This window comes from Leguminivora glycinivorella, chromosome 3 (assembly GCF_023078275.1).
Source record: "Leguminivora glycinivorella isolate SPB_JAAS2020 chromosome 3, LegGlyc_1.1, whole genome shotgun sequence".
Taxonomy (NCBI): Eukaryota; Metazoa; Arthropoda; class Insecta; order Lepidoptera; family Tortricidae; genus Leguminivora; species Leguminivora glycinivorella.
The window spans coordinates 27,060,401-27,075,811 of NC_062973.1; the positions used below are offsets into that span (position 1 = coordinate 27,060,401).

A 15,411-nucleotide genomic window follows, 5' to 3' on the forward strand; every position below is an offset into this window, starting at 1 on the left:
GCAAACCTCGCAGGCCCCGATCAGGTTCTCGATGGCGGCATCGATGCCTGGGAACCACAGCCGCGAACGCGCCTCCGCTTTACTCTTAACGATACCTAAATGTGCGTCGTGTAACTCTGCCAGCACCTGACTTTGTAGGCTCAAAGGAATAACGACCTTATGGCCTCTCATTAAGACACCATTTTCAACCGATAGCTGAAATCTACATTGATGGTAAGCCTTAATATCGTTATCACTAGTTTTGCGCGGCCAGCCGTTCTGCACGAAGTAAACAACTTTTTTTAGAGTCGCATCATTATGCGTCTCCTGCTTTAACCGATCTAAAGTAATAGGCAAACAACTGCCCTCTAATACGAAGTTTACATATGTAGCATTGTCAGCCCCCGCGACCCCCGCGCGGGCGGCTGGCTCATCCGGTAATGACGCGCGAGATAAGAAATCGGCGCAATTATTGGCACTACGTACATATTCTATTACGTAATTATATGCAGATAAGAATATTGCATATCTTTGCAGTCTGTTTGCTGTTATCTCTGGTATTCCTCGATGCGGTCCGAATATAGATAACAATGGTTGGTGATCGGTGCGTAAAATGAATGGTTCCGCACGTGCATATAAATATTGATGATATTTTTTTATTCCGAATATCAAACTTGTTGCTTCCTTTTGTATTTGCGCGTATTTTTTTCTGCGGCATTTAACGTTCGGGAAGCAAAAGAAATGGGGCGTTCAGATCCGTCTGGCTCAATTTGGGATAAAACTGCGCCAAGACCTTGGGGAGACGCATCACAAGTAAGAATAAGTTTAGCGTCCGGATTATAATGTGCAAGGACTTGATCTGACGCTAACTTTTTCTTAATTTCCGTAAAAGCCTTTTCGTGTTCTGGTTTCCACTCCCACCTTACATCTTTTTTTAAAAGATCGTAAAGTGGACTCAAGATGGTAGAAGCTCGGGGCACAAAGTTCCTATAATAATTGATCAACCCTAGAAATGATTGAAGTTGATTTATGTTTTTAGGGACAGGTGCCTCGACTATAGCTTTGACCTTGGTTTTAGATTTGCTTATACCATCTTTGTTAATAACGTGGCCTAGATACGTTATTTCATTCTGGAAAAAAGAACACTTTTCCTTCTGAAGCGTCAGCCCCGCGTCTCTGAACCGCTGCAGCACCTGGTGCAGGCGCGCCACGTGCTCCTCCCTACTCCGGCCCGTGATGAGCACGTCATCCAGGAAGCATAATACTCCCTCTAAATCGGCAAGAATATTATTTAGGGCGCGTTGAAAAACCGCTGGGGCGCTAGAGAGCCCAAAAATTAAGCGGCGATATTTAAATAACCCCCGATTGGTGTTGATACACGTGATATTATCGGGGTCGTCGATTTCAAATTGATTATACGCCATGGACATATCTAGCTTCGTGAACTGTACCCCCCCGTGTAATTTCGAAAAAAGTTCTTCAATGGTAGGCAGGGGATATTTCTCAATCAGTAATTGTTTGTTTATTGTTTGAGAATAATCGGCACAGATCCTAACTGATCCGTCGCGTTTGAGCACTGGTACAATAGGCGACGCGTAATCTGAATATTCAATTTGCTCAAGAATACCTAAACTTTGTAACCGTTTAATTTCACTATCGACTTTGTCCTTTAAGGCAAATGCCACGGGGCGGGCTTTGAAAAAACTGGTTTAGCGTCCTCCTTAAGTTTTAATTTTATTTTATATGTTTTGAAACGACCTAGTTTATTCGAAAATAGTTCTGGATAACGCGACATCAAGTCACTCGCCTCGTCAGTTTCAGACTTTGTTTTTGTACAATAGAGAATAGGCGTGAGCTCCAACTTAAATTTGGAAATGAAATTTCTCCCAAGGATGACCGGACCCCTTTAGGTATGACGTGTACATTAAGAATAAAAGTCTTGCCCATGTACGTGACCGGTAATTGTATAAATCCCGTACTTGGTATCGGAGTTTTATTATAACCGGTAAACCTCTTGTTACTAGGGGATAATGGCACTTCCTTAAACAAAGACTCGTAAGTTTTTTGTGAAATGGCGGTAATCGGGGAGCCGGTGTCTATCTCACATTCTATCGATAACCCGTTAATAATTACTGTTTCTAACATTGGTTCACCCTTCACCGAACGGATATTAAAAAACTTACCATCATCATCTTCGCTCACCTCCTCCGACTCAACGTATTTGAGGTTACACATCTTACGTAAATGACCCTTTTTTTACACCTTTTGCACTTGTAATTTACGTAACGACAGTTTTCAGCTTTATGACTACTTAGACCGCACACAGAACACTTATTCCCGCGACCCGCCGTAGTTTCGCCGATTTTTAACACGCTCTCAGCGCCGGGCACCGCCGCCGTCGCGGCGGCCGCCAAGGTCGCGCTGGCTGCGGCGCGCGCGCACCGCACACTTTCAGCGATGTCTATTGCTTTCGCTAGGGTGAGTTCGCCGAGCTCCTTCGAAAACAATTTTTCACGCTCTTTTCCAGACTGCATGCCCATGATGAATCTGTCCAAAAGCGCCTCCTCAATGTTCTTGAACTGGCAATACGCCGCGAGCCCGCGCAGCCGCGCGGCCCACTGCGCCGAAGTTTCGCCTACCTTCTGCGTAGCCGAATGGAAGTGATAACGCTCCGCGAAGACGCAGCGCTTCGGAGTAAAATGCGCATCCAACAACTCCACCACTTCACTATAACTTTTAGTTTCAAGAACATCAGGCAGTGCAAGATTACTTGCTAATTGATAGGTACTTTCCGTAAGCGCACTTAACAAGATGGCGCGCCTTCTCACACCCGCTTTGTCGCTTGCTTGATCGATGTTGTTTGCGATGAACCACTGTTCTAGCCTATTTTTGTACGTAAGCCATTCTTGCTGTTGATGATTAAAACTTGAAAACAAGCCAACCGAGTTTGAAGTTGCCATGATACACGGTACACGGCGTTTAACACGTGAGGTAATTATCGAAACGTCGCCACTGATGGATATATGGGTCGGGAAGGCACACGAGTGAAACGACAGGTAGCCATTAGCGAACTGCTTTATTATATTGGTAACAGGGTGGGCGCAGCCACCGCGCGTACTTATCTATACCTATGCATGCATATACAACACGACGTTTTTTTGAAAGCACCCTTAAGTACGTTTCATTTTTTAATGTCCACAAGAAGTTCTTACTATAACTGCACCTTACCGTATAAATTTTGTTGGTCGTTACACGCCCGCAGAATATTATCGACTCCAGTTCAAAAGATGATTTTATTTACATAATATTATAACAATGCTGGTTCGTGTCTCACATATAAACAGATGAATATTAACATTACTGACTTAGACTTACTCTTAATGGAATCGATATACATTCAAAATGTCTCATTTACATCACTCTCCTAACATGTTAAACTATTTATATTTTATATTATCAACATAACCATCAAATTTTAAATCATTTACAAACACAACAGTAACTATAACTAAGGGTTTAATTAGACGGTACGAAACTTCATACACATACTATTTTGATCAGTCACTTGAACTGTGATTCCAATAGTCCGCAATATACAATCGCCATGATATATCGTAGCTGCCAAGGCCCTCACAAACATGTAAACACCCCTCTTATTTCGTATTTAATTAGGATACTAAAAGGCTGGCTTTGGATCGACCAACGTGGAGACAACTTCATCATTGCACCAAGAGCCCTGCTCTTCAATTAAATTTACCTTCACAGGTTCCGATATATCTGACAGTGACGGTACCTAAGAGTTTGCGCGCCGTCTAAATGGGCCTTAAGTCTATGTGTGCGCACCATCACGCGGCTAGCAGGGCGAACGTGAGGCCCCAGAGAAGGAGTAGGGGGGCCCAGAGTGGGCGTGGGGCGCTGCCGGCGAGCGGGGGCCAGCCCTCATGCCAGGGGGACCCGCGCCCGGCTTCCGGTCATATCGTTGTTGCCATGTCTGGAAGAAAAGAGGTGGTCAGGATTTACAGATTTTCTTGCAAAAAGGTTAAAAAATGAAGTCTTCTTCTTTATACCACGTTTTTAAGGTTAGTTACTTCTTATGTGAGTACCACAATGTAAGATGATTCGTATTTTCGCTGTGACTTGTAAAAGAGTTAAAAAATTAAATAAAAAAAAACGATTTAATAACTACACGATAATCCACAAAAGATGGATTGACGAGTGGAAACCAAAAAAGACCATTTGAATTCAATCTACACACCCTTTCACATATAAAAAATTTTTGTAGACTTTGCTATAAAACGAGAAAAAAAAAACAGTTTTATCTATACATTCAGAAATAAAATGAATGCATTCAGTTTAGACTTTTTATTATATCATCGCTGCTTGTGAAGCAAACAAGCTGGAACTCGATAATATATTTGGATGTGGATTATTGTATATTTTGCGTCGAGTGGCGCTTCAAGCGACATCGCATTTCGTCGCAATTCCACCATAGTCTGATATTAGAATGATAATTTATTTGTCGTACGCTTTTTTGCGCAAATATCTATCGATAAGAATTGGGATCAGAACTTACAAGCAAAATGAACGACGACTCATTTCCATGCCATCCTGATTTCACGTTCGAGTGGGATTTAATGTTTTTAAGTACAAAAAGCGAGTTTTTGTAAATATTCAGCGATCGGTAGTTGACTGAGACTAACTTTAAAATAGTTTGAGTAATCAGCAAAGACAAACGCAAGGACCAACCAAATCACCTTCAAGAATTAAAGAAACAATCATTTTAGTCACGCGAGTGAAAAAATACAAGTAAGCCGCAGCTTAGCAGTAAAAATACCATACGTATTTTATTATGTGGAACATACAAATACACCCTTTTACAGCTGATACGTCCGAGACATGTACTTTTTTAGCAGGGACACGGATTTGTCATGAAAATATTCTACAATTCTTACAAACTTATGAAGTCGTTCAAAATGTACAATGCTAAAACGAGAGCTACAAAGACAACACAGCGCGCGGTAATTTCCCCATATTTCAACAACTTAAACATCCCCATTCGTAAACTTTCCCTGACAAAATATTACCGCAGTCTAAGAACAAATGCAGTCGAGTTACTTCACTCCAAGTAATTTGTCTCAACTAAGTCCTTACATTACTTGGCTGTGAAATGAAATGAAATATAAAGCTTTTGAAATTGAACACTGCAGGATTCAGCTCGTGTGTGGAAATAACAAATAGTTTTGAGACGGCGTGGCGTCTGGAATCCCTGTGGCGTTATTACGGTATTGAAGACGGCTGCCAATTGGACGCGATTATCGCTTCTTTAAGAGAAGTGCATTTTGTTGTCTGGCAGACATTACTACTTTATGATAAGAGCGTCTGTCGTAATATTCTTCTTCGGGAAATTCGCTGTTCTAAAATGTATTTTGTCAAATTTTACCTAAGTTGGACAGTAGCTAATATTAGGTACTATGTAACCATGAATGAAGAACAGATTATGACGCGTTTTAACGAAAATACGGTTCCGCAGCATGTAAGGGTCCTCTTGAGTCGAATCCCTCAGGACTCTTTGGTGTCACTATTCCCGTTGTTGTCTTACGTAATCGATGTTGGCTCAGCACGATATATATAAGGGTTCCCCAGACCCGGATCCTCCAGGATATTCCGTTGTATATGTTCCAAATGTTTTCCTACATAATCTGAAAACAGTTGACTAGTATGCTCACCAAGTTTCTGCATCTGATGTTGGTTCAGTAGGTACCTTGTAAGGATCCTCCAGAGCCGCATCCACCAGGACCCCACGGTGAAGATGTTACAGTTGTTCTACATTATAACTATTGACTAGTGTGTGCTTACCAAGGTTCTGCATCTGGTGTTGGCTCAGCACGATGTAAGGGTCCCCCAGAGCTGGATCTTCCAAGACCCCTCGATGTAGCTGCTCCAAATGTTGCTCCACATCATCTGAAAAAATATTCTCATTATAAACACTACATAAGAGCAGGCCCGTGCCCAGCAGTCAGGGCCGTCTTTACCCAGGAGTGCAAGGGATACGTCGCACCCGGGTGCAAAAGTGTTGGAGGCGCCTCACGATTGCCTAGCCAGTTTTTGACTTGCTTAGGCTCAAATATAAGCACTGCTATGATAATAACGATAAGTTGGTGTTTTTTTACGCACTAGTGCGAGAAGTGGTTCATTATATATGCCAGGTCGAAACTTCGGAGGGTCATCTGTATTGAAAAACGTCGTACGATACGCGTGCAAAAAGGAAATTCGTAACTCGTGTCGATTTAAAACACTCCCTTCGGTCGTGTTTTAATTTATCGCCACTCGTTTCGAACTTCCTTTTTTACGCACTTGTATCGTAATGTACTATTTCATGGAAATTAAAGTGTAGGTATTTCTTTATGATACTGAAGTTACACGAGCATAAAAATCTCCTAATGGAAGTCACAGTCGTCCGTGGATACTTGTGGGCTTTTATGATGGAAGCACATTCTTTTCTCCAAGGTCGGTATCATTGTGACGGCACCGCGCGGGAAATTTTATTTCACAGTTTAGTGCAAAACAAGTATTTGGTTCATTGCCTTACACAGTTAAGGACTGCAAATTATTCAGATAAGTGGAAGATAGCAGATTTTAATGTCATCAAATCAATAGAAATATGAAAGTTTGTCTTCTTGTCTATCAGTTCTATCACGATTTAACCTAGGACTGCTACAACAGTTGAAATCTAATTTTTACTCCAAAAGTGAGATAAATAATCAAGGCAGGCATTTTAATATTCCAAAATTCACGTTGGCCAACATAAAAATTCCAGCTATTTCATTTTCATTATAATGAATGCGTGCTTTTTCCTCCATACTCAGTTAAATTGCAGCAACTTGAACTTTCCCACAAACGAGCGAGTTCTACTTGTGAGTTTCCTTTACGAATTAATTTTCAACTTTTGCGGGGAACGGTAAGTAAATGTTCTTGGTTTTGTTACCGACTGCGAACATTGTAATTTTGTTCATACGTTATCAAATAACGACCCATGTAGATGTGGTTGTAGCTATCGCCCTATAAATTAAATTACCTTACGTATAGCCTACGTATCTTTCTAATCTACAGATTTGCGACACCTACCAGGATAACAAAAAAAACAACCAATGTAAATCCTGATAAGTATACATTAGTACATTACATCAGAGGCCGGGAAAATGAGGATTTCCGGCCAAGTGGGTATATAGGATGGGCGGATAGGATTACGAAGCCGGGAATCCGTTTTCACGCCGAGGCATGTATAGTGCTTTTCTCAAACATACAATGAAATAAAAAAAAATGCTCTAAAGGACAATATTTTACAAAAAAAAAGTTACTTTGCAGGCCTAGGCCTAAAAAATAATATGAAATCCCTTTACAGTCCTCTCGAGTTGTTGCGCCCAAAAAGCGATACTTCCCAGCCCATTTTAAGGAACGTAAAGACAATATTTCATTGCATGTTTGAGAAAAATATATTTCAAATCATACACTTGATTAGATAGCGATTTGTAACTCAAATTAAGTAAATATTGTGCTAGCAAAGTAAGGTTTTAGGTTATAAACTGAAATCGATACCATAAACTAAGGAAAAAGCGACCAAGCCCGCGGTGGCGAAGCCGGGAATCGAACCCAGGTCACCGGCTATAGCGGCTTACGTGCTAAACCATTAGTCCATTACACCACCCTGACCGCCCTTGGTACCCGTCGAAAACTAGTGTAGGTAAGTATGTTATCTCTGAAGGCTAGGCGCCTTTGACCAGCTTAGGATATTAAGTAACTAACAACCTAGATATTAAGTCTATACTAACAAGTTCTATGGATTTTTAATTGGTCCGAAATAAACAATTTTTTTTTTAAGGGCGAGCAATGTGTGCTTGCTCCTCCTTTATCCTGTATCCTAATTCGGTAAGGTTCTAGATATTTAATATTTGCATATGTAAACCAAATACTCGGTATACTTCATGCAGAAATTCTTGGTAAAACCACGAGATTGCATATGTTCAATTTTCACACTATTCAAGCGTAACTTAAATTAAAAGAGATCCTTTACGAACTATAAATCCTCCTTTATACGGACCCAGCTTGTTAATTAGGTATCCTCTTACTCCCACGCGCAATAAAAGTGTTTTACTATACTTGCGGGAGAATTATGCAGTCCAAAAGGCATTCGCAATATATGGCTTCCATTCATTCTTAGTGCCTTCCTGCTAGTGATGTGGCATTATTTCGTCACTAGAAATATTATCTGTAGGAAATTTTCCCGGAATATTTTATTGTTGCGTATAGCCAAATTGCTAATAAAAATAGTTTTTGGTGAAAAAATCCATCGATAGAAAACCTAAATGATATACCACCAAGAAAATCGATTGAGTGAAGTTTCAGTTAGTTTATTTATTCAACGTAGAGTTCTATTCTAGTATTAACTGAATGTTCAATAGACAATTTATCATTTCAAGGCCCTATTAATTTTATGGATTAAATAAAAATGTTCGCATGAGTTTGGCGCCAAGCTTTTTAGCAGATTTTTCTTATGAGAACTCCATTTTATGTTTTGTTTTTAACGACCACATTACAGAGAAATATTCTCTACGCGGGAATATTCCCATGACTAAAAGTTCTTCTCTTCTTATCCCATGCCTATGTAGTAGCAACAGTACGTTATGTAGACATAGTGGCTCATATCCGAGAGTGCAAACAACTGATTCCATTAGCGGCCGCCTTGAAGCTATTGTGATATTACTACTGTGACTTGCTTTAAAAGGCACTGTGTGGTTACTATGAGTTCTTAGTATGTTACTCGATAGCGTTAAGTCAAAAGGTTACTTAAGTCCAAGGACTATATAATACCCCCCGAAATGTATGGACCTTTTAGGCTTAAAACTAGATGGCGCTGTTTCGCAGCCTGGAAGTGGCCAAAATCATATTTTCCCGAAATATTTTTGCGTGTTTTTATTTTTTAGAAGAACAAATGACATGCTTCTTTATTTTAATATCATGATATCACGTCAATACACATTTAAAAAAATTGTAGGCATCATGAGTGTAGTTATGATATTATTTAATAGGTGGCGCTAAAAAAATAGTTACGATTCTTAATAAGGAGACTGTAAATTCTATATAAATTATCCTTGCTTAAGCCTGACCAAATAGATTTTTTTTTTATTTTAGAATAGATGAGGTACCTACTCATTAGCAAAACTGTCACGAAAAATTAAGGCAAGTGGCGTCCTCGGTTTTCGAAAGCCAAGACACTCTTTGGGTCGCTGAGCCAAATTAGTTATGTCCTGTCGATAAGACACTTTGTATGTTCTTTTACCTCCTTTTTCGTCAAAAGGTAGGTATTTATCATAGACTTACCCCCTTGTTTATAAACGTACACTAAAGTTATCGAGCCGATAAAGTTCGTTTGTCCCTTTTCGACGTATTGGTGTGTTAGAAAGGGACAAACAAACTTTATCGGCTTGATAACTTTAGTGAATGTTTATGAATAAGGGGGTTAGAATGCTTGGTTATAATTTTCTAGTAAAGCTCGGGTTTCCTAGGTTAGCGATGATATGCTTATGATAGCACCGCTGACCTAGGAAGCCAGAGCTTAATTTTAAGTATTTGTTTTTATATTTCTACTAACCATGTAGGTACATATTTGTTGTTAGTAACCATGCTATGTGGAATGAGAATTTTTTGAAAATCAATGATGAATGATGATGTAAAAGTGCTTGCGGAAGCCTATTAGCAGAATAAACATTTTTGATTTGATTGACCAGTAACTTTCGTAAAAAAGAAAAAAAATATATTTTAATGAGCAAAAGTACCGTACAGCCAGAAAGCGTAGGTCCTCAGAAATCAGTGTCCTCTCCCAGATTTAGTTTTCATATAAATCTAATTTTACACAAATTTTTCTTAACATCTTTTTTTTTATTATTATAAATGGGCTTACTCTTGGCCACAGACTAGCCAAAGGCAAAGAAAAGTGCCTAACTGAATGTTTTAACTCACATAATATAGTGGTGGTGGGTGGTGGCGCAGTTGTAGTTGTTGTTGTGGTTGTCGTTGTTGTTGTTGTCGTTGTCGTCGTTGTCGTTGTTAATGCTGAAACAAAAACAGTTGTAAGAAAGTATACGTATTAATGACCTGCCAGTAATTTAATTAAAAAAAAAAGAATTTTGCTTATGTTTCAAGATTATATAGTAATTATTAATAAATCACATTTAGACATAATTATTTTTAAAATCGGGACTTAATCGCGTATAACTACATTCGATACCTCTGGGTTCAATTGGCGTAAAGGACATTTTGGCCAAAATGAGTTATATATACAGTTTTGTTCAGAATTTCAAGCGCTATCGATCTGTGTAGTTAAAATTTCGATATCTCTTAAAAAGTTGCCTTTACGACCAAGATTTTCTACTATGGACTTGCAAAAATAGCTTTTCTGAAGGGGCGTAAATATCAAGTCATTAATTATAAATTATTATTTGTGTCGTAAAGGAAATCTACAAATAAAAATATAGTCGTAAGTCACCTTTATATATATTGTTGCCCTTTAAGCCCTTACTTTCTAAGGATCACTTTCTATAGTAGTGTGATAAAGTTGGGCGTAAAGGACAAGTTTTTTTTTCTTCGTCCTTTACGCCCAGCACTAAAAATATTTTATCCGCAACTGTAATCGATATCTTTGGGTTCAATTGTCGTAAAGGACATATAATGCAGGTTTCCAAGACAAAGATAAACCACTTTTTTTGTTTTTTTGACCTGTATTTGTGACGTGTATAAGAAAAATATGCAGATTACGAGTATCTTTAACCTAGTGTAGCAACCGTAGTGATAAACTAAACGATTTAGAAGATAGATGGTTGTAAAGGACACGTCCAAATGTTATAACGTCCTTTACACCCATGACTTGATAGGGTCGTAAATGACGGTCTTAGATGATTTTTATACAAAGTCGGGGCGTAATTGTAACCGAAATGGTACAAATGTTGTGCTAAGTTTACAATTAAAAACTGGAAAAATGTATCAAAACTATAATGAAACGCACGAATGACGGTTGACAAGTAACGGATTTATTCATATTCAGATATGGGAGCATAAACACATGTTACACATATTCTTGACTAGATGGCGCTAGTAACCTTATTTTAAACTTATTTTGATGTAAGTAACAACACCCCCACTATATCAAAATAACAAATAAACTAATATTTCATAGGTGCAAACCGGGGAAACAATATTTTCTTAACTTAATATCACAATATTTTTCTCTACAAAGTTAACAAATTAACACAGGTTAATAAATAACTAAATAAATGATTTACTAACAACAAACAAACAGCAATAAAATCATTTTTAAACCACACTAAGTGTTTTCATAAACCTGTATTGTTTCACCTCCAGTAAACCTTTACTTAACATGTCAGTTGTTTCTACAGTATCATTATTAATCACTTCTATAATGAAATTATAAACCTTGAGTTAACAATAACATGTCATTATCTTCACAATTATTTCAATTTGGCTTTTCAACATTTAATTTACATTCCATGTTTGAAACTTCAACTTTTTCAACTTACAACTTAACTATGATTTGAAAATATTAGAAAAATCATGAACACCAATAGTTTTCAAATTATCATAATGCTTATTTACAAATACACAAGGCTCAAGTTTCCATTTTGTGTATCCTAATTTACATGAAGATTCATCCACTTTTTTTATACCAAGCAAGTGATGATTGCTTTACACCATAAACAGCCCTTTTTAATTTCAACTTGTTTAAATCACTGACAGGAAAACCTTCTGGCAAATGCATAGAAATACCTTTTTAAGTTGGCCATTAAGAAAAGCTGTTGTGACGTCTAAATGAGTTACATTCAACTGTACACTTAAGGCAAACAGTAACCTCAACATTGAGTGCCTAATAACAGGGGAACATGTCTCTTGATAGTCTACACTGAGCTTTTGCGTAAAGCCCTTAGCTACAAGCCGCACATGATAACTCACTTTATTGTCACAAACACGTTTCTTTTTCAACACCCACTTGCATTACACTACCGGAGCATCGACAACTTCCCAACTCTCGTTGTCTTCAAACGACTGCAGTTCATCGGCCATCGCCTGCAACCACTGTTGTTTCTCAGGACCACTGACAGCTTCCGCATATGTCATTTCATCTTCTCCCACATAGGTGCAGGTATTTGCAAAACTATACTGCTCAGGTTTCTTCCTCTGTCGATTCTGACGTTCTTCACAGTGGGCAACTTCTGTGATACCTCGGGTCTTCTCGGCTAAGCATCTACTGAAGACAGTTGAATTTCAGGTTTCAACTGTGACAGGCCTGCATCTGTTCTAGATATATCTTCTAAGAACTGCTGCTGTACTTCCTCTTCATGCTGTTCACCTTCATTTTCCACGTCTAGGTATTTTAACTCAGAGTCGCTGGAGCTTTGCTGGTTAATTCTAATTTAACCACAGATTCCTCTGTCAACTCCCCCACTGAATCTGTGTTTTCTACACAAACTGACTGTGTCGTCATTCCTTTTCTTCTCAAGAATCACAACATCTTGACTTGTTGTAATCTGATTCTTGACTAACCTTTTATGTTCTCAGGAAAATCTATTCCATCGACTAATTCACGCTTCACTTCGTAGCCGTTGATATTTCCTTAATATCCGGAACACAAAAAACAGGTACTTTCGTATTATTTGCTGCGACACTGTCTAAGAATAAGCGTCTAAAACTTTTAATTTTGCAGCCATGTTTCGGTCGCCGTATGCAACATAAAAATCACTTTTATTAAAATCTCCACTGAGAAAACAACGCTAAAATGCGTTTGTCTGTTTTTTCTTCTCCGATTCCTCACTTAAAAGTGGACATTGGCTTCGATAATGGCCTTCGTTTTTACATTTATAACAGGTTATGTTTTTCGTGTTTACATTCGAGTTTGACGTTTGACAGGTCTGTTGTCTATGCTTGCTAGTGTTGCGACAGTTCTTCAAGTGACTTGCAACAAATGCTGAATTGCATTCCGTTTCACTTACTTGACTTGATTCCATATCGAGTAATTTTGTCTTGATGGAATCGGCCGTTATACTGATACCAGAGTGCTCGATAGCCATAATCATGGGCATAAAACGTTCTGGTAAACCAGCAAGCATCAAAGAACCCACCCATTCATCATCAATTTTGAAACCCGTACCGGACAATCTCTGCGAAGTTTCAACTATTTGTGTCACATAATTCGTCATATTTTCACAGTTTTCCAGTCTGATGGATATTAAATGACGAAGCAAAGTAATCCTCCGCGAAAATCCCGAATCGTCGAACAAAGTCTTCAACGCCGTCCACAATTCCTTCGTGGTCTTTGTCTTCTTTATATGCACAAATAATGATGAATCTATCGTCAAAATCAGCTTCGCTCGTGCTTTTGCGTCTGCAGCGTCTACCGCTGTTGTAGTACCGTCTGCCGCAGGTTCTTCCTTCAGATACTTGTTCGCGCCTTCAAGTATCAGCAAATTTTCTACTGCGAACGCCCAATCGTCGTAATTCTCGCGACCTTTCAGCTTCGGCACGTTCGTCAGAAAATGAGAACTCATTTTTAAGCACTTTACACGAAAAACACTAACTATTACAATTACTTTTTAATTAAAAACGGGATGGGACCCATAACCTATAATGAAACGCACGAATGACGGTTGACAAGTAACGGATTTATTCATATTCAGATATGGGAGCATAAACACATGTTACACATATTCTTGACTAGATGGCGCTAGTAACCTTATTTTAAACTTATTTTGATGTAAGTAACAACAAAAACGTACTTAATATGGCATAGAATAGGTACATTAGTATAATGCAGTGTATTATTTATCTATGCTATCTTAGCAACAAAAAAGAACAAGACTATTTTATATCCAGTTTTGTAACAAAGAAACAATATTTGCTTAAAAACTATCTAATACTTTGGCAACAAATTCAAAGTTATTTTTTTAGTATTCGCCGCTGTCTGAATAGTTAGTAGGTTACGCATTCAGTCTTTAATTCTAGCAGGGAAACGCTTTCGTAGTATTATTATACTGCGGCGAGATGTAGGTAATTAAAAAAACATTATGGTTATCAGGGTACGTGCCCAAATGCACAAACGCTCACGATAATATCTATTTCGTAGCTAAGTATATATACTTAGCTACGAAATAGATATTATCGTGAGCGCTTGTCTTTATCGCTCTTGCGTATTGCACCAGACTGCATTTTTGTCGGCGTCTGGCGTCGACGATTGCCATTCAGCTACGCCGGCAGTAAACTTTAACAGTAGACTATACTAACATTTAGTGCGACAATAACAGGTGCGTTTCGCTAGCGAATGAGCGTTAGCGTTTGGTGACTTGGCTATGTACTCAGGTACTTAAAGCATTGACTGTAATATTTCTAGGATTGAACTCATAATTAAGATTATTCTTATTTAACAGGTTTAAGACTAAATAACAATCTTCTGTTTTAAATTATCGAAAATATGAATCAACATAGTAGGTAGTTTTGACTACAGTTTGTATACGCGTCCTAACTTGCGTTTATAAATAAGTACTTAACTCTTAGTTATTCTTAGAACTTCTTTCTACTTTAGACTTAAAATTACTGTCGTATTAATATATTCACAGTTGCTGATTAAAGATTTACGTGATTACCATTAGTGTTTTTATATTTACTTAAACTACGAAAGCGTTTCCCTGCTAGAATTAAATACTGAATACGTAACTTATTGAGACAGCGGCGAGTACTAAAATAATAACTTTCCAAAATATGAGATACTTAGTTTTTAAGCAAATGTTGTTTCTTTATTGCATAACTGGATATAAAATAGTCTTGTTCTTTGTCTTTGCTAAATATTTAGATAAATATACACTGTAACACTAATGTGGCTATTCTACGCCATATTAATTACGTTTTGATACATTTTTCAAGTTTCTCAATTGTAAACTAAGCTAAAAACAGTTGCCATTTGTACCATTCTGGTTACATTTACGCCCCGAATTTGTATAAAAATCATCTAAGACCGTCATTTACGACCCTATCGACTCTAATTGTTCAAAAAAATCGTGGGTGTAAAGGACGTCCATAGCATTTTGACGTGTCCTTTACAACCATCTAACTTCTAAACCGTTTAGTTTATCACTACGGTTGCTACACTAGGTGAAGGATACTAAAAATATACATATTTTTCTATATACGTCACAAATATAGGTCAAAAAACAAAAAAGATATAAACATTTTTCTAAAAAAAAAGTTGTTTTTTGCTTCTCCTGAAAACCTGCATTTTGTCCTTTACGCCAATTGAACCCAAAGGTATCGATATTAAACTGACCTCCAACGTTTCAAGGACGGCGTTGTGCCCGTGGTCTCGAAGAGTTATAC

General features: G+C 38.1%; 2 protein-coding genes across 2 annotated transcripts in view; both read right to left on the minus strand.

The window, feature by feature from the left end:
• Positions 1-2,177: 2,177 nt before the first annotated feature.
• On the minus strand, positions 2,178-2,983 carry LOC125224970. The gene has a single exon (XM_048128487.1). The coding sequence runs from the start codon at positions 2,937-2,939 to the stop codon at positions 2,178-2,180; it is 762 nt and encodes a 253-aa protein (XP_047984444.1). The 5' UTR covers positions 2,940-2,983.
• A 145-nt stretch (positions 2,984-3,128) lies between these two features.
• LOC125242679 (lachesin-like) overlaps positions 3,129-15,411 on the minus strand; it is a 124,602-nt gene continuing 112,319 nt past the window's right edge. Inside the window, exons 8-10 of the mRNA XM_048151534.1 lie at positions 9,997-10,089; positions 5,836-5,940; positions 3,129-3,970 (exon numbers count right to left, since the gene is read on the minus strand). Coding sequence (XP_048007491.1) covers positions 3,951-3,970; positions 5,836-5,940; positions 9,997-10,089 — 218 coding nt within the window. The 3' untranslated portion in view covers positions 3,129-3,950. The remainder of the gene's footprint in view (positions 3,971-5,835; positions 5,941-9,996; positions 10,090-15,411) is intronic.